Source organism: Cydia pomonella, chromosome 18 (assembly GCF_033807575.1).
Source record: "Cydia pomonella isolate Wapato2018A chromosome 18, ilCydPomo1, whole genome shotgun sequence".
NCBI lineage: Eukaryota > Metazoa > Arthropoda > Insecta > Lepidoptera > Tortricidae > Cydia > Cydia pomonella.
The window spans coordinates 16,209,869-16,227,485 of record NC_084720.1 but is presented as its reverse complement, the minus strand read 5'-3'; the positions used below and the strand labels follow the sequence as shown (position 1 = coordinate 16,227,485).

General features: G+C 40.4%; 3 protein-coding genes across 3 annotated transcripts in view; 2 read left to right on the top strand and 1 right to left on the bottom strand.

The window, feature by feature from the left end:
• The window catches only part of LOC133527938 (atrial natriuretic peptide receptor 1-like), a 34,292-nt gene extending 29,690 nt beyond the window's left edge, over positions 1-4,602 (bottom strand). Inside the window, exon 1 of the mRNA XM_061865138.1 lies at positions 4,294-4,602. Within this exon, the coding sequence (XP_061721122.1) occupies positions 4,294-4,389 (96 nt within the window). The 5' untranslated portion in view covers positions 4,390-4,602. The remainder of the gene's footprint in view (positions 1-4,293) is intronic.
• A 4,220-nt stretch (positions 4,603-8,822) lies between these two features.
• LOC133527911 (uncharacterized) lies at positions 8,823-11,397 on the top strand. Its single transcript, XM_061865107.1, has 2 exons — positions 8,823-9,102; positions 9,207-11,397. The coding sequence occupies exon 2, from the start codon at positions 9,838-9,840 to the stop codon at positions 11,395-11,397; it is 1,560 nt and encodes a 519-aa protein (XP_061721091.1). The 5' UTR covers positions 8,823-9,102; positions 9,207-9,837.
• Positions 11,398-14,510: 3,113 nt separating this feature from the next.
• Positions 14,511-17,150, top strand: LOC133527910 (uncharacterized). The gene is made up of 2 exons (XM_061865106.1): positions 14,511-14,855; positions 14,960-17,150. Exon 2 carries the CDS (start codon positions 15,591-15,593, stop codon positions 17,148-17,150), a length of 1,560 nt encoding a protein of 519 aa, XP_061721090.1. The 5' UTR covers positions 14,511-14,855; positions 14,960-15,590.
• Positions 17,151-17,617: the final 467 nt, after the last annotated feature.

Sequence of the window (17,617 nt, the reverse complement as noted above, 5' to 3'; positions counted from 1 at the left end):
AGACTCAATAGGTGCTTTATTCCGAGATAAATGGAATCAGGAAACTGGACAATTAATCTTGCGAGTGTCTTCTTTGATTCAGAATAAAAAGGCGCAAAAATCTACCGTGGTTGTATAAAGAGGAAAATTGTGTGGTGTCAGAATCAAAAAAGCTCTAGGGCATTTTACTTTTCAAGTACGTTGTTTTTAAGATAAGCAATTAAAATTTGCTTTTGAATGGATATATACGTTGTACAATTTCTATTCTGATATTAAACTCCCCATTCCATCAGTAACGATACTTTTGCCTTAATTGTTAATTTAAAGTAATTTCAAAATACTTTTCTTTTTTATGATATGGAAGGAAAACGAGCAGACGGATCACCTGGTGGTAAGCGATTACCGCCGCCCATGGACACCCGCAAAACCAGAGGGATTGTAAGTGCGTTGCCAGCCTTTAAGATGGTAGTACGGCGGTAGTACGGCTCTTTTCTTGAAGGTTTGAAGGTCGTATCGGTCCGGAAATAGCGCAGACGACGTTTCATTCTAGTTTAGCTGCGCGAGGCAGAAAGGTTCTGGAGAAACGCACAGTTGAGGACTGCCAACCATATAAGTGGTGAGGATGGAAATAACGTCGCGTAGGGCGATGGCGAATAGAAGCGGCAGGGATTAATCCGAGTAATTCCTCGGAGCACTCCGCGTTTTATACATGGGATAGAAAATGCAGAGCGAGGCCACATCTCTACGCAGCGCCAAAGAGTCAAGCATCCTATTTTCAAAAGTATACTTAGTCATGTTTTTTTAAATACACATGTATTTCTCTTTCCTCGTTTTCGAAATGAAAAGTAGATTGTTTAACTCGGGTAAAAGACTCACTGTGTTCGAGCGCCAAACTACCTCTACAATGAGTGCCTTTCATTCCTTAGTTAAAATAATCTACTCGTACTAAACACACCTCTGTTACCATATCAATAAAGATGTGTTCCGTCCGATATATTTTGCCCCTTTGTACGTCACTATCTGTTTAATGCTAACTGCACCTACAGGGAAATAGTACACTTCAATGCAAGTGTGCAAATTACTATATTGAACGACGTTTTTTAATACATTTGCGAAAAAATCACAATAAATCAAATATTGCTTATGTGAGTATTACATTTACAGCATATTTACAGACCTTACAGCTTACAGTGACGAATATTTCCTTGAACTTGAATGATATCGTTAATTCAGCACTATACACTATGTTCCGCGATGATTTACATTGGCAAGATTAAACACAACAACTAATTTCATAAAAAAACACTAGCACAGTAGCAATATAAGTTGAATTATTTTGATACAACTAAATTTTAAGTGATAATGTGATAATATTGAAAATGGCGGATGGCGGGCGCCGGTTTTACTTTTTCATTTTTCATTGTTTCTGTAAACGACAGCCAACGCGGCAATGATAGTTTCATTCAGCCAATAATTAAAAAATGTTTTAGTGAAATATCGTATTGTATAACATATAATTTGTATAATAACAAATAAATTTTGAATTGATATCGTGTAACAATATTTTTGACGTAATCAACGTGTAATGGCGAAATAAAAAAATATATAAAGTTTTTGATCATCCAAACTCTTTGGTGTGGGCGTCTGGATTACGGTCAGATATAAATTTAAAAAAACCACCCACACTTGTTATCTAATCCTGTGTTACTTCCTGTGTACACTTTCAGCAGTTTATGATTTAATAAATCTGCAACATAGCATTGCATTTAATATCAGAGCCTAACTACATTTTTATATGAGCGTCGTTTTGGCGGTGAATTCGTGTGATAATTAAGAGTGGTCTTGTTGTGCTGCCCCTACAGGACCTACAGTTTGTGCACACTCCCTATAACTAAGGTAGAAGTACTAGTGCTCGACGCTGCACTAGTACTCGACATGGGCACTTTATGTCAAAGTGACAGGGATTAAGTTCGAATATAGAAAAATCTTCGTTGTTCAAATTTAACCTATATTTCCATGAAGTAAAGTGCCCGTGTCGGTGACTAGTGCAGCGTCGAGCACTAGTACTTATACCTTATAAACGAATGGTCTTGTTATCTACCAGCACGTGTACAACATGGCCCTTTGTCATCATGACGTCTCGCCGGTAGACTAGATGGCGTTGATCGCCGCCCTTTCGCCGCCGCAAAGTCGCGTTTAGTTTTATGCCGTGTCGTGACCCACAAATGGTCTCGCCGGAAGAACAGCGCTGACGCGCATTTATGCTGAGGCGGGACCATTTCGTGGTAAAGTATATTTGTTATACGTTTACTGTATTTATGTTATACGTTTGTATAATTTTTTAACTTTTCTAAGTACTCACGAATAAATGCGATGATTTATGATTTCTATAACCTCTAGCCTAGCTGCTTAGAAATGGAAACTTATCTAGACAAATCCAATTTAGATTTGCAAAATAAATATTCAAAACGTGATGAGATAGATGGGAGCTAGAGGATAAATTCACAGCAAACGAGGATGGAATATAATTATGAAGTCTTGATTACTTACCAAGAAATTTCATTTGTAACGTAAACAAACATTTGTAATGTAAACAGTCATAGTCAATCTTGATTTCATCTCCAACTGTTTTAATTTGATATCTCAATGAAAGGAGATGAATTTAGCCAAAGTTCCGCTCCATTTATGCAGCCCGCGGCAGCTTGTTTTAACTCAATCAACGGACACCAGTAGGTAATGTATTATTTCATCAAATCATCACACTTGCTTGAAAAAGATCTTATTTCATGCAGGTGTACTGAAGAACAAAGGCCTATATTGTTCTCGTGAAAGTAATGGGTTGTAAAAAAGCTATTAAGCGGTTTACTGGAACTAACTACTGTATGGGAGTCATAAGCAAATTTACACTATAACTTATTTTGCATGCTGTGGTTAGTAAAGACAAAGGAAGATTATGTACCTGTTATTTTGTCCTATCCAAATTATATAGCCGGTACAAGATCAAGCCTTTACCGACAACTCTATTTGTGTGCAAAAACTAAATATTAGACTTCAATCCGTAGCCCTGATTTTTTATTAGAATTCCTGTAGTAGATATTTTTCCTCACTTACCGTTCCGCTACCTCACTTGAAGCCCTGATGGCTGATCCTTAGTCATCGGTATAACAATATGACAACAAATCTGCCCTGCTTATCGCAGATCCAGTACTTGCATAAAAAAAACGTTTAAATAAATACCTTATTAAAAGAGACAGAGTTTTCCCATGTCATTACTGCATTTGCGATAAGCAGGGCAAAAATACTCCTTATTGACCGGGGTATCTGCTGCCCCGTGTAGCCATGAAAATCACACATCCTGATTGCCTATCTCGTCTTAATTGGATTCGTGCCGAATTCAATTTGTATGAATTCGAAATAAACGGACCACATTGCGATAAAATTGGTCTTATCTGTGTGTGACACGTGTTAAGTGTACAAATTTAGAATTAGCGTACAAATGGAGAATGAATGTGTGTGGCACGTGTTAAATTTAGTGTACAAATTAAGAATTAGCGTACAAATGGAGAATGAATGTGTGTGGCACGTGTTAAATTTAGTGTACAAATTAAGAATTAGCGTACAAATGGAGAATGAAGATTGAAAAAATCAAGAACAAAGTACTGGGTGGAGTGACAATATAATGAAATCAAATTTAGATCAATTTGTCGCTTCAGAGATGAGTTTCCTATATGTTTGATATCGTTTTCCTCGTCCTCCAAAACTCATAATGCGGACAGTAAGATCATTATTATCTCTGTTCGTTTGTTGTTTCTGTTCCATGACATATGCGGCTCCCGCCAGGACAAGCCAAAATGCATTCTCTCTTCGAAGCGTTTCTATATTAAAATGCAATAAAATATTTTTATGAACTACTAAATGAAAAACACAAAACTTAAAATATACTAAATAGAGGTTAGAATATGCGCGACTTACCTTGAGCACCTCATTCACGCTATGTAACGCCGGGCTGGTTCCCAAGCTGGTGCCTACTTCACAAGGTCACACAAGCCAGACCATGTTCTGTTCAGTGTTTATACGGACCTGGGCAAGGGGTTCATACTTCTAAGAGTGATTCTGCCTTACCTTGAGAATCTCGTTGACGCAATGCAATGAAAGGCTGATCCGCGAGTCGATGCCCATTTCATCCAGCACCTTAAGTCGTACAAGCCGTACAAGCCACGGGCCTGCCTAAACACAAACATCTCCGGAGCAGTCAGGCCCCTGCGAACGCAAACCAAAGGACGCCTCCTACTTCCAGAAGTGATTCTATCTTACCTTAAGTACCTCATTGACGCTGTGCAGAGCTGGGCTGGTCCCCAAGCCGGTGCCCACTTCCACCAGCACCTCCTCAGGTCGCACTCGCCATGCCATGTTGTTTAGTTCAGCGTCGATACGGGCCTGTCTAAACAAATAAAAAATAAATATCTACAGGAGCCATATTCGTATGTACTAACTTCAACTTGATTTGATATTACGAGCTCTGCACCTCGCTCGTAATTCTACGGACAGAGCACACCGGCTGCGTGTACTTAGGCGTGCACGTACGCTAATAATGTTATGTCGCTCTTAAGGATCTGTATATTATATTATTATATTATACAATACCCACGGTGTGCATAGGCCTTAAGATTGGTGTGTAATACGAATAATGTCAAATCAATATAAAATCAAGTTGAGAGTTTAAAGTTATTAGCGTATTTATTAGCCAGCACCTAGAATCATAATTATTGGCGTTCACTGCTTATACAAACTACCGAATAATCGTGAGTTGATGCATAAGGTTTAAACCACTTTCACATCTCTACTGCCGGCCTAAAATTGTAAACGATAATTTTGCTTGTATAAAGTTACAAGTCAGTAATATTCGTAGTACTTATATGGAGAATCTCAGTAAATAAGTTAATTACTTACCTATTTATTCCTCAACATTAACATTTTACTTACAATAACTTTATTCCTAATAGGTATTACCATTTGATAAAAAGATATATTTAAAGGTCCCCAGCAAGCTCGGTTCTCCATACAAACGTAGTTACACTCTCATTTTAAAACTACTTACTAGATGGCTCTCAAACTTTGTACTTACAATAGGATAAGGTATATCTAGTCCTGTAATTAGTTCATGTAGTTTCAGATATACTACAGGAAAAATAGCATATTTTGGCGGCAAAATTTTGGATGTACATATCCATGAAACTTTGATTTTTATCTTATCTTGGTACTAGAAATTAGGATCTGCCGAGTCCTATCAAAATTTAGGTGTCCGACCCCCTTTTCGGGGGGTGTGTGCAGGGTGTTCAATTTAAAATATTCACATTTTACAAACTAAGCGAGTGAGGTGTCATTTTCGTGTAATTTTTTGCGCTGAATCGAATGAGAGTTAATATTTTATTGTAGGGTATTCATTGTAGGGTTAATATTTTGTGAAATATGCATTTTTTTATATATTGTTGTTGAAAAAAATGAGAAAATAAAATGTTCAAGTCAAAAGTAGGTTTTAATCGGCAAAAACAATTGGAAAGCTTTTATTTATTTATTGAATCTTTATTGCACAAAAGAAAATACAATTGTACAAAAGATGGACCTTTGTCAAAAACAATTTTTTATCGATGTACATAGTTTGCCACCAAATGGACATATTTTGTCCTATTTTACCTGTACTAATACCATAGTTAGGTAACTACAGCGAATTTAAGTAATTCATACAATACAGAAATTGATTTTGCCCATTTCGTTTTTTTACAAACTGGGGCTATATAAAATTACAGGACTAGATATACCTTCATGTCATTGTATGTGCAAAGTTTAATTATAATCCAATACGTAGTTTTAAAATGAGAAGGAAACTCCGTTTGTATGGGAAGGTGAAAGTCGACCAAGCATGCCGGGGACGCTTAACCTAATCTTTTGGGCATATACGAATAATATATATGTACGTAATATCCGGGTCCCATTTATTTCCAGATCGTGACATCGCAAAAATCGTGGACGCTATATCATCCAATTAGGCGTATCACGTATGTCGAAAATTCTCAGATAATAGCCTCCTAAGGCCGAGCCATACAAATGAAAAAGCCAAAATTTGAACCTTGTATGTAGGAAATAGAGTTGATTTTGCGTTGTTTGAAAATTTAACAAAACAAAGCATAAGCGACTCTGTTCCAATTAAATCCTTCTTCCTCGCGTTGTCCATCGTCCAATATCGCCATGGCTAATGGGAGCCTGGGGTCCGCTTGACAGTTAATCCCAAGATTTGGCGTAGGCACTAGTTTTTACAAAAGCGACTGCCATCTGACCTTTCAACCCAGAGGGTAAAACTAGGCCTTGTGGAGATTAGTCCGGTTTCCTCACGATGTTTTCCTTCACTGAAAAGCGACTGGTAAATATCAAATGATCGTACATAACTTCCGAAAAACTCATTGGTACGAGCCGGGGTTTGAACCCGCGACCTCCAGATCGCAAGTCACACGCTCATACCACTAGGCCACCAGCGCTTCCTCCGCTCTGTTCCAATTGAATATGATTTAAATTTCCTCGAACTGAAGACGTACTATAGGTAGGACCTTGGGACTTGGAAGCATAGACCTATTGTCCAAGGAAAATGTATGACAGTAGGGGGTTGTAATTAGACGCGAATTTTAATGCAAACAAATTTCTGATAACAAATTTAAAAAAAAAACCGGAAAAGTGCAAGTCGGACTTGCCTACCGAGGGTTCCGTACTTTTTAGTAGTTGTTGTTATAGCGGCAACAGAAATACATCATCTGTGAAAATTTCAACTGTCTAACTATCACGGTTCATGAGATATAGCCTGGTGACAGACGGACAAACAGACAGACGGAGAGCGGAGTCTTAGTAATAGGGTCCCGTTTTACCCTTTGGGTACGGAACCCTAAAAACACATTCCCACAAGAACCTAGACATACAAGACTTTCAATTAAAAAACAGCACTCAATTCTGTTCTACAGTTTGGGAACTGCAATGTCAATGTCACAAATAGACATACAGTAGTCGTTGAACTTATATATTCTGGCAAGCCAGCTATGTCAAAAGGTTTAGGCAAAAATTTCATTTTTGGTACAAGCTTTTATCTCTGACTGTACTTTTCTTTTCACAGGCAACTAATACTCATCGAGATAATTCTAACACGCCTAAACACAAATTAGTTTGCGTCGTTTTAGCACCGTAGACCGCATCATAACTTACCATCAGGTGAGATCGTGGTCAAACGTCTGCCTATCCTCCATAAAAAAAAGTTCCCATGGCCACCTCCTGTCTTCATCATCATCAGATCAGTTCCATGACATCATAATATTGCATCGTTATCCAATTTACATATGTATGCAAAATTTCAGCTCAATCGGAAAGTGGGTCAAAGATGGCTTCCAAGATTTGACCCACGCTAACATACTAACAGGGCAGGTCAAATAAAAGCTTGTAATAATAAATCGGCCAAGAGCATGTCGGGCCATGCTCAGTGTAGGGTTTAGTAGTTACCATTCTGTCGAAATAGGCCCAACGGGGGCTATTATTAAAGTATCATGTACATTTCATATATTTTTTTTTCATATTTTCAATTTTTTTTACTTTCAATAAATAAAAAAAGAAATCAAAAAATGTTTTTTGGAGACTCTTATTCGTTTTGAAAGATCTATGCAACGATACACCACACTATTGGGTTAAAGCGAAACATTTTAAAAAATACGGTGTGCCTTGTGACTTAAAAATCAGAAATCACAAATTATTTATTTGCATTAATACAGTATAGGGATGTTACAATACATTGTGATTCAGTTCATGGTATTATTTATTAATAGGTACTAAGTTCAAAACTACTCCATATCAATGTCACACGACAAACGGTAATATAAAAGCAACGAAGCATAAATACGAACAAGAAATTTACATAAAGCTGTAAGGTAATGAATCTGCATTCATTAGTGCGAAGCGAGTAGACAGTACAAGTAAAATAAACAGTACTTTCACTAGCATGTTTTTCTAACACAGGTGTATTTTAGTCGTACTAAAACTACGCGTCCCAAAATCAACACCAATACTTCTGCTGATAAAGCAGTTCAAAAGCTGTCACTTAAGCCCCCATAATTTTAGGTATGGTTAGGAAATATAATTTCAGTACCATTTCGTCAATATCAGAAATGAGGAGATCCGCAGGAGAACCAAAGTTGTCGACATGGCTCAGAGAATTTCCAGACTTAAGTGGCAGTGGGCGGGCCACATTGCTCGATGGGGCAATAAGGTTCTCGTGTGGCGACCACGTACCGAAAGACGCAGCGTGGGAAGGCCCCAGACTAGATGGACTGACGATCTGGTTAAAGTCGCGGGAAACCGTTGTTGAGGAGATCTTGGACGTCTATCGGCTGAGATGTTTATTTTTCAAATAACACATTGCACCTTACAGCTAATGCCAAAGCGGCACAAATTGGAACACATTAACAACATAAAGTATTAACATTATAAACCAATAACACATGGTATGATGATGATGATGACGATTTCGTCTGCATTTCCTACTCTGTCACGGTGACAATAGTGTGAGGTGAGGTCGCTTCCTAGCGACTTTCAAAAAGGATTGTCACTGTGACAAGGTACGAAATGGTGCGTAAAATAAATTCTGTGACTTGAAACTAGGCGCTTTCAAAGATCCTCAATATGTAAGTCTGATTTTTAAACTTTTCTTTTCTTTATTATAGATTCGTACTACGAATATTCAAAATTGTTTTCAGTTTACTTTTTTTTTCAGCATTTCTGATTATTAGTCCTGTAATGTTCTTACTCCGTTCAGAACATACACAACTACATTCTAACGCCATCTATGACTAATTATGAAAAGCAATCGTCACTAGTATACATCTCCAAGATGAGTTTACGATGGTGAAATTTAGGGTAGCGGTAGAAAACGGGCCGACCCTACGAAGAGATAAACGCGGTGAGAGTCGCTGCAGGCGTTTGTCACTGCAATGGCAGACGCAATAAATTAATATTTTAAGACATTATACGGTCATTGTGTGCGTATAGTTCCGAAACATGAATATGTGAAGTTCGTTGGTGTGTACAAGTCACGGGGTAAGTGTTTTTTAGTGATTTTTCTAGTCGGGACTAAGTGCGTTTGCTTTGATAGTGATCTTCAAAAATACCGGGTAAATTACATTCGACCCTTTTGTCCGCAGCATATGGGAACGCCCTTTTTTTGATGTACGGAATTGGACCATACGAAATAAATGTTAGATAATAACATTAATAACAAATTGACACTCAACCGTTGAAGGATACGAGTGTATAATTCGCCGCTAAAATCATCGCTAGCTTGGCCCAGCGGCAACGTTGGTGGAGAACGGTGCAAGAGGTTGCAAGTTCGATCCCCGGCAGGACCAATATACTGTTTCTCTTTTATTTATTTTTTTGTTTTTAATGTTAATACTTTTTATTTTATTTTCTTTCATTTAATATTGTTTTGTTTCCTCTGCTAGTATATTTATTTAGATAAATTTTTCCGATTAGCATAAATTTATTTTTACGCTTTATTTTTAAGTTTTTCCTTACTTCGGTCCAACCTTTGTTTACTTAGTTTTAATTTTACTCATACTTATTTGTTTTGTGAACTTCAATTATATGTTACTAGCAACGCTGTCAATAGTTTCCTTGGTATACATTGCACGAACCCTGATCATTACATTGGCGCCTGACAGCTGATACTAAGTTGAATACACTATTGGCAATAGTTGGCAGTAAATGGAAATTTAGTTGATAAGTTTGTAGCTATTTTATTGTTCTAGGTATTTTTGCAATTTTTTTAAGATCATGGATGTTAACCATTTACATAAGGATGAGCTGGAATTTGAGTTGGCTTGCCGGGGGGTATCTGATTGTCAAACGGTGGCGGCTATGCGGAAGTTTTTGCGGGCGATGTTAAAGCGGGAAGCGTCTGGGGAATCTTCAATTTCGTTCAAGGTCCCTATTGCGTGCGTTGAAAATCAGGGTAGTGAAATATTAGGTTGTAGAAGCAAATTGGCCACGTTGGTCACTTTGATTAGGGAGGCGTCACTCAGTCCAGACTGGTCTTTAATCAAACGGATATTCTCCCGGTTGACACACCTAGCAAATCGGACTAAGCTGATTGTACCTAAGGAGCGGGACGACATTGAGAGTCATTCTGCGCTAATCAGAGAGATAGAAGAAGCGAGGTCGGCTTTAGACAAGTTGAGTCAAGAGGCCAGCGATGATGAGGATAGCATCCCCGAACATGACAGAGCCGCGTTGCATAGGTCCTTAGGTGATGAGGCGGTTAAGATATTAGGTCATTTGAATATAGATAAGGATACAGTTAGGGACACACCGAAGCAGGAGCAGAGCCAGCCGAGAGTGGAAGGCACGTCGACATCTGCCGGTGTGGAGCTTCAGGACAAGCCTCAACCGAGTAGATCAGAGTATCCAGAGATGAATGATAGCCACGTAGACCTCCAGGGAAACGAACATGGCCCGGTCCTAAAGCCAGCCTTACAACCCCCCTTGTTGCAGCGGTCATCCACGATGGATCATGATTTCCAGAGACGAAAATTGGTTCCCATCAAGGATTGGGGGGTTAAGTTTAGTGGAAGAGGGTCGGTTAGCATAAACGCATTTCTTGAGAGGGTCGACGAGCTCAAGGATGCACGTAATGCCGGTAACGACGATTTGTTCCGCTACGCTATAGACTTCTTCGAGGAGGAAGCTCTTATATGGTTTAGAGCTAATAAGAATTCTGTAACGAATTGGACGGAGTTGGTGAAACTTCTAATGGATACTTTCCAAGAACCGAACTATCAAGATGAACTTCTGGAGGAAATCAAGCGGAGGACCCAGAGTAGGCAGGAGAGCGTCGTTATTTACATATCCACCATGCAGAACATGTTTAATCGCTTGCCTGAGCCACTCACAGAGCTACAAAAGTTGGTCATATTGAGGAAAAATGTACAGCCTTATTTTCAGAAGGAAATATGCCGGGATTCTTTCAGTACGGTGGCAGAGTTGACAGCAGTTCTAAAGGTTGTCGAGCGTACTAAACTAACTTGTGAGAAATTCAAAGAACCAACACAAGATACTTATTCGTTAGAGCGGGATCTCGCATATCAGGGTATAGGAGAGGCTGGGCAACGTAAGCAGAATGAAGTTGCAGCCATTGGGGACAAGACGCAGTCTAAATGCTGGAATTGTAGGAGTCCAGGGCACCGGTTTAGAGAATGCAGTCTACCAAGGCAAAGACTTTTTTGCTATAAATGTGGGCGCTTTGGGAATACAATTCAGAAGTGTTCCTGTAATGCTACAAGGGAGGGAAACGGGCAGTTGGAGTCGATGCCTGCCGATCAGACCCCAAGAAATTAGGCAGTTCTGCTTGTGATGATTGGCAGGAATGGTTAGGTACCGTCTCAAAATTTTTTGCTACGGGGGAAATTTGTAATATTCAGCGAAAATCAGATACGCGGTTGTATGCAAACCTTAAGATATTGAACCAGTCCTTTGTGGGTATGCTGGATTGCGGAGCGACGATGTCATTAGTTTCCCTGGAGTTTAGTAAAAAATTGTGGAACTTAGGATTGACCGGACGCGAAAACAATGATAACATTTCAACTGCGGATGGTACTAATCACTGCATTGACACGGTATTCGATTTACCTATACAATTTAGAGCCAAGTACAAGGTAGTCCCCTTTCTCGTCATGAAACAGTTGAAGCATGACATGGTGTTAGGAATGACCTTTTTTGATGCTTTTAATTTGTCAGTTACGGAAGAAGTACCTCGTGGCGATTGTATTTCTGAAGTTTGTGTTGCGACACTCGTAACTCCGGTAATTTCGCGCGATGAACTGACAGAAAAACAGAAACAAAGCTTAGACATCCTTTTAGAGGCAATGGATGAGGAAATTGGTAAAGGATTAGGGAGGACTTCCTTAATCGAGCACAGGATTGACACGGGTGACCACTTACCTACTAGCCAGAGGCAATATCCTTTTGCACCGCCGATAATGAGAGAGCTGGAACGGGAAATTGAGGATATGCTCAAGGACGATGTTATCGAACCATCCTGCAGCTCGTGGCGCTCGCCAGTACTCCTTGTAAAGAAAGCTTCCGGTAAGAACCGCTTATGTCTGGATAGTCGGCAGCTGAACAAGCTGACCACAAAGGATTCTTATCCACTTCCTAGAGTAACGACCATCTTGGATAGTCTTAGAAATGCTCGTTTCCTGTCGACGATTGATCTGCGTTCGGCGTTCTGGCAAATACCCCTCGAGGAAGAAAGTAAGGAGAAAACGGCGTTTGGACTAGCTGGAAAAGGACTATATCAGTTTAAGGTCATGCCATTCGGTTTAAGCAATGCCTCCCAGACACAACAACGTTTAATGGACCGCTTGTTCCCGCCAGAGTACGAGGGTAAAGTATTTTCATATTTAGACGATATAGTCATATGCAATGACAACTTTGAAGACCACTTGTCATCATTGACATTTGTCAAGAATCAATTAAGAGAAGCGGGCCTAACCATAAACTTAGAGAAATGCGTCTTCGCGAGGCCGTCATTGAAATACTTAGGCTATATAGTGGACAAAGATGGTCTACGCACAGACCCAGACAAAGTGAGAGCGATTCTAGATTATCCTCGGCCTAACACGTTTTCGGAACTGAAACGATTTATTGGCTTAGCAAGCTGGTATCGCCGTTTTGTCAAGAACTTTGCCATTGTGGCAGCTCCCTGGCATGACCTGACCAAAGGTGGTAAAAAAGGCAAACGTATAGTATGGAACGAAGATGCGCAGCAAGCTTTCGTAAATCTTAAGACAGCACTCACTTCTACACCAGTTCTGAAGGTTCCTGATTTCACTAAATCTTTTTCGGTACAATGTGATGCGTCCAATAGAGGAACGGGTGGAGTTTTGATTCAGGAAATTGATGGCTTGGAGGTGCCAATAGCCTACACCAGCAGAAAACTCACTGAAAGGGAGTGTAGGTATTCTGCGTCTGAAAGGGAACTGCTTAGCGTGATTCACGCCGTTGAACAATTCCGGCCATATATTGAAGGGAGCCATTTTAAGGTGATTTCTGACCACAGTGCTCTTCAGTGGCTACACCGCAATAAAGACCCACATGGCCGCTTAGCGAGGTGGGCGATGCGCTTGCAGCAATTCGATTACGATATAGTACATCGAAGGGGGAAATACAACACGGTGCCTGATGCCTTGTCTCGAGCCACCGTTACAGAAGAAGTTGCTTTACTGGAAGTAACACCAGAAGATAAAGACGACTGGTACCAGGCAGAGGAGGAAAAAGTAGCTAAAGGGATTAATCAACCAGGTTGGGAGCTAAATCAGGGTCGATTATGGAGGTATCTTAGACTCAAGCAATTCCCAAACGACAACGATAGCTGGAAATTTGTAGTGCCAGAAAAACTTAGGAATCAAGTGCTAAGGGAATGCCATGACCACCCAGCTGCAGGACATTTAGGAGTCAAGAAGTCGGTCAATCGTGCGAGACAACACTACTTCTGGCCTACATTGATTCAAGATGTAAAAGGCTATGTAAAAAGTTGCGAGGTGTGTGCCAGACATAAACCCTCTCAAATGAAACCGACCGGATTAATGGGAAGGCAGCGGGAGGTAACAGAACCGTTCCAGATAATATCAATGGACTTAATGGGGCCTTTTCCGAAATCAAAGAAGGGAAATACAATGCTACTAGTGATCTCATGTTGGTTTAGTAAGTTTTGTTTCCTATTTCCCCTGAGAAATGGGAAGTCTTCGACAATTTCACAAATAGTAGAGGAACAAATATTTCTAATGTATGGCACTCCGGGCGTGATTGTCTGCGATAACGGCAAACAATTTGTTTCTACACAATTCAAGGAATTGGCATCAAATTATGGAGTGAAACTGTGGTATACACCATATTACCATCCTCAGGCCAATCCTACAGAGCGGGTAAATAAAGTCATAGGAACCGCGATCGCCTCGTATGTGAAAGATGACCACAGAGAGTGGGACAAGTATATACCATTTATAGGACATGCGATTAGGACTTCGGTACATGAAGTGACAGAAAGGACACCGTCATTTATGTTCCTGGGTCGGGAGTCATCAATTCAGGGCATGAAGCCATACTCTTTTGAACCGGGCGATAAGCTTGGATTCAACAAGGAGAAATTCGAAAAAGGCATTGGCATTCGCCTCAAGATATACGAGGATGTCTCCAAAAGAATGAGTATATCTCACGATTTAAATAGTAGAAGGTATAACCTCCGGCGCCGCGAATGTGAGTACAAGGAGGGGGATCTAGTGTGGAAGCGTACGAAATTTTTGTCCAATTCCGACAAGAGGTTTATGTCCAAGTTAGCGCCAAAATTTGAGGAAGCTATAATTGCCAAGAAGGTCTCGGAAAATACTTATAAATTACGTAGTCTCAGGGGCAAAGACTTGGGCATGTGGCATGCAAGCGACTTGAAGCGCAGAGTTTGAATCCGGTTGGATTCTCTGGAGGAGAGGGGATATGTAATGTTCTTACTCCGTTCAGAACATACACAACTACATTCTAACGCCATCTATGACTAATTATGAAAAGCAATCGTCACTAGTATACATCTCCAAGATGAGTTTACGATGGTGAAATTTAGGGTAGCGGTAGAAAACGGGCCGACCCTACGAAGAGATAAACGCGGTGAGAGTCGCTGCAGGCGTTTGTCACTGCAATGGCAGACGCAATAAATTAATATTTTAAGACATTATACGGTCATTGTGTGCGTATAGTTCCGAAACATGAATATGTGAAGTTCGTTGGTGTGTACAAGTCACGGGGTAAGTGTTTTTTAGTGATTTTTCTAGTCGGGACTAAGTGCGTTTGCTTTGATAGTGATCTTCAAAAATACCGGGTAAATTACATTCGACCCTTTTGTCCGCAGCATATGGGAACGCCCTTTTTTTGATGTAAGGAATTGGACCATACGAAATAAATGTTAGATAATAACATTAATAACAAATTGACACTCAACCGTTGAAGGATACGAGTGTATAATTCGCCGCTAAAATCATCGCTAGCTTGGCCCAGCGGCAACGTTGGTGGAGAACGGTGCAAGAGGTTGCAAGTTCGATCCCCGGCAGGACCAATATACTGTTTCTCTTTTATTTATTTTTTTGTTTTTAATGTTAATACTTTTTATTTTATTTTCTTTCATTTAATATTGTTTTGTTTCCTCTGCTAGTATATTTATTTAGATAAATTTTTCCGATTAGCATAAATTTATTTTTACGCTTTATTTTTAAGTTTTTCCTTACTTCGGTCCAACCTTTGTTTACTTAGTTTTAATTTTACTCATACTTATTTGTTTTGTGAACTTCAATTATATGTTACTAGCAACGCTGTCAATAGTTTCCTTGGTATACATTGCACGAACCCTGATCATTACATTGGCGCCTGACAGCTGATACTAAGTTGAATACACTATTGGCAATAGTTGGCAGTAAATGGAAATTTAGTTGATAAGTTTGTAGCTATTTTATTGTTCTAGGTATTTTTGCAATTTTTTTAAGATCATGGATGTTAACCATTTACATAAGGATGAGCTGGAATTTGAGTTGGCTTGCCGGGGGGTATCTGATTGTCAAACGGTGGCGGCTATGCGGAAGTTTTTGCGGGCGATGTTAAAGCGGGAAGCGTCTGGGGAATCTTCAATTTCGTTCAAGGTCCCTATTGCGTGCGTTGAAAATCAGGGTAGTGAAATATTAGGTTGTAGAAGCAAATTGGCCACGTTGGTCACTTTGATTAGGGAGGCGTCACTCAGTCCAGACTGGTCTTTAATCAAACGGATATTCTCCCGGTTGACACACCTAGCAAATCGGACTAAGCTGATTGTACCTAAGGAGCGGGACGACATTGAGAGTCATTCTGCGCTAATCAGAGAGATAGAAGAAGCGAGGTCGGCTTTAGACAAGTTGAGTCAAGAGGCCAGCGATGATGAGGATAGCATCCCCGAACATGACAGAGCCGCGTTGCATAGGTCCTTAGGTGATGAGGCGGTTAAGATATTAGGTCATTTGAATATAGATAAGGATACAGTTAGGGACACACCGAAGCAGGAGCAGAGCCAGCCGAGAGTGGAAGGCACGTCGACATCTGCCGGTGTGGAGCTTCAGGACAAGCCTCAACCGAGTAGATCAGAGTATCCAGAGATGAATGATAGCCACGTAGACCTCCAGGGAAACGAACATGGCCCGGTCCTAAAGCCAGCCTTACAACCCCCCTTGTTGCAGCGGTCATCCACGATGGATCATGATTTCCAGAGACGAAAATTGGTTCCCATCAAGGATTGGGGGGTTAAGTTTAGTGGAAGAGGGTCGGTTAGCATAAACGCATTTCTTGAGAGGGTCGACGAGCTCAAGGATGCACGTAATGCCGGTAACGACGATTTGTTCCGCTACGCTATAGACTTCTTCGAGGAGGAAGCTCTTATATGGTTTAGAGCTAATAAGAATTCTGTAACGAATTGGACGGAGTTGGTGAAACTTCTAATGGATACTTTCCAAGAACCGAACTATCAAGATGAACTTCTGGAGGAAATCAAGCGGAGGACCCAGAGTAGGCAGGAGAGCGTCGTTATTTACATATCCACCATGCAGAACATGTTTAATCGCTTGCCTGAGCCACTCACAGAGCTACAAAAGTTGGTCATATTGAGGAAAAATGTACAGCCTTATTTTCAGAAGGAAATATGCCGGGATTCTTTCAGTACGGTGGCAGAGTTGACAGCAGTTCTAAAGGTTGTCGAGCGTACTAAACTAACTTGTGAGAAATTCAAAGAACCAACACAAGATACTTATTCGTTAGAGCGGGATCTCGCATATCAGGGTATAGGAGAGGCTGGGCAACGTAAGCAGAATGAAGTTGCAGCCATTGGGGACAAGACGCAGTCTAAATGCTGGAATTGTAGGAGTCCAGGGCACCGGTTTAGAGAATGCAGTCTACCAAGGCAAAGACTTTTTTGCTATAAATGTGGGCGCTTTGGGAATACAATTCAGAAGTGTTCCTGTAATGCTACAAGGGAGGGAAACGGGCAGTTGGAGTCGATGCCTGCCGATCAGACCCCAAGAAATTAGGCAGTTCTGCTTGTGATGATTGGCAGGAATGGTTAGGTACCGTCTCAAAATTTTTTGCTACGGGGGAAATTTGTAATATTCAGCGAAAATCAGATACGCGGTTGTATGCAAACCTTAAGATATTGAACCAGTCCTTTGTGGGTATGCTGGATTGCGGAGCGACGATGTCATTAGTTTCCCTGGAGTTTAGTAAAAAATTGTGGAACTTAGGATTGACCGGACGCGAAAACAATGATAACATTTCAACTGCGGATGGTACTAATCACTGCATTGACACGGTATTCGATTTACCTATACAATTTAGAGCCAAGTACAAGGTAGTCCCCTTTCTCGTCATGAAACAGTTGAAGCATGACATGGTGTTAGGAATGACCTTTTTTGATGCTTTTAATTTGTCAGTTACGGAAGAAGTACCTCGTGGCGATTGTATTTCTGAAGTTTGTGTTGCGACACTCGTAACTCCGGTA

Bases quoted from the DNA above. Each gene is read 5' to 3' on its own strand.
- LOC133527911 (XM_061865107.1), top strand. From the start codon at position 9,838: ATGGATGTTAACCATTTACATAAGGATGAGCTGGAATTTGAGTTGGCT.
- LOC133527910 (XM_061865106.1), top strand. From the start codon at position 15,591: ATGGATGTTAACCATTTACATAAGGATGAGCTGGAATTTGAGTTGGCT.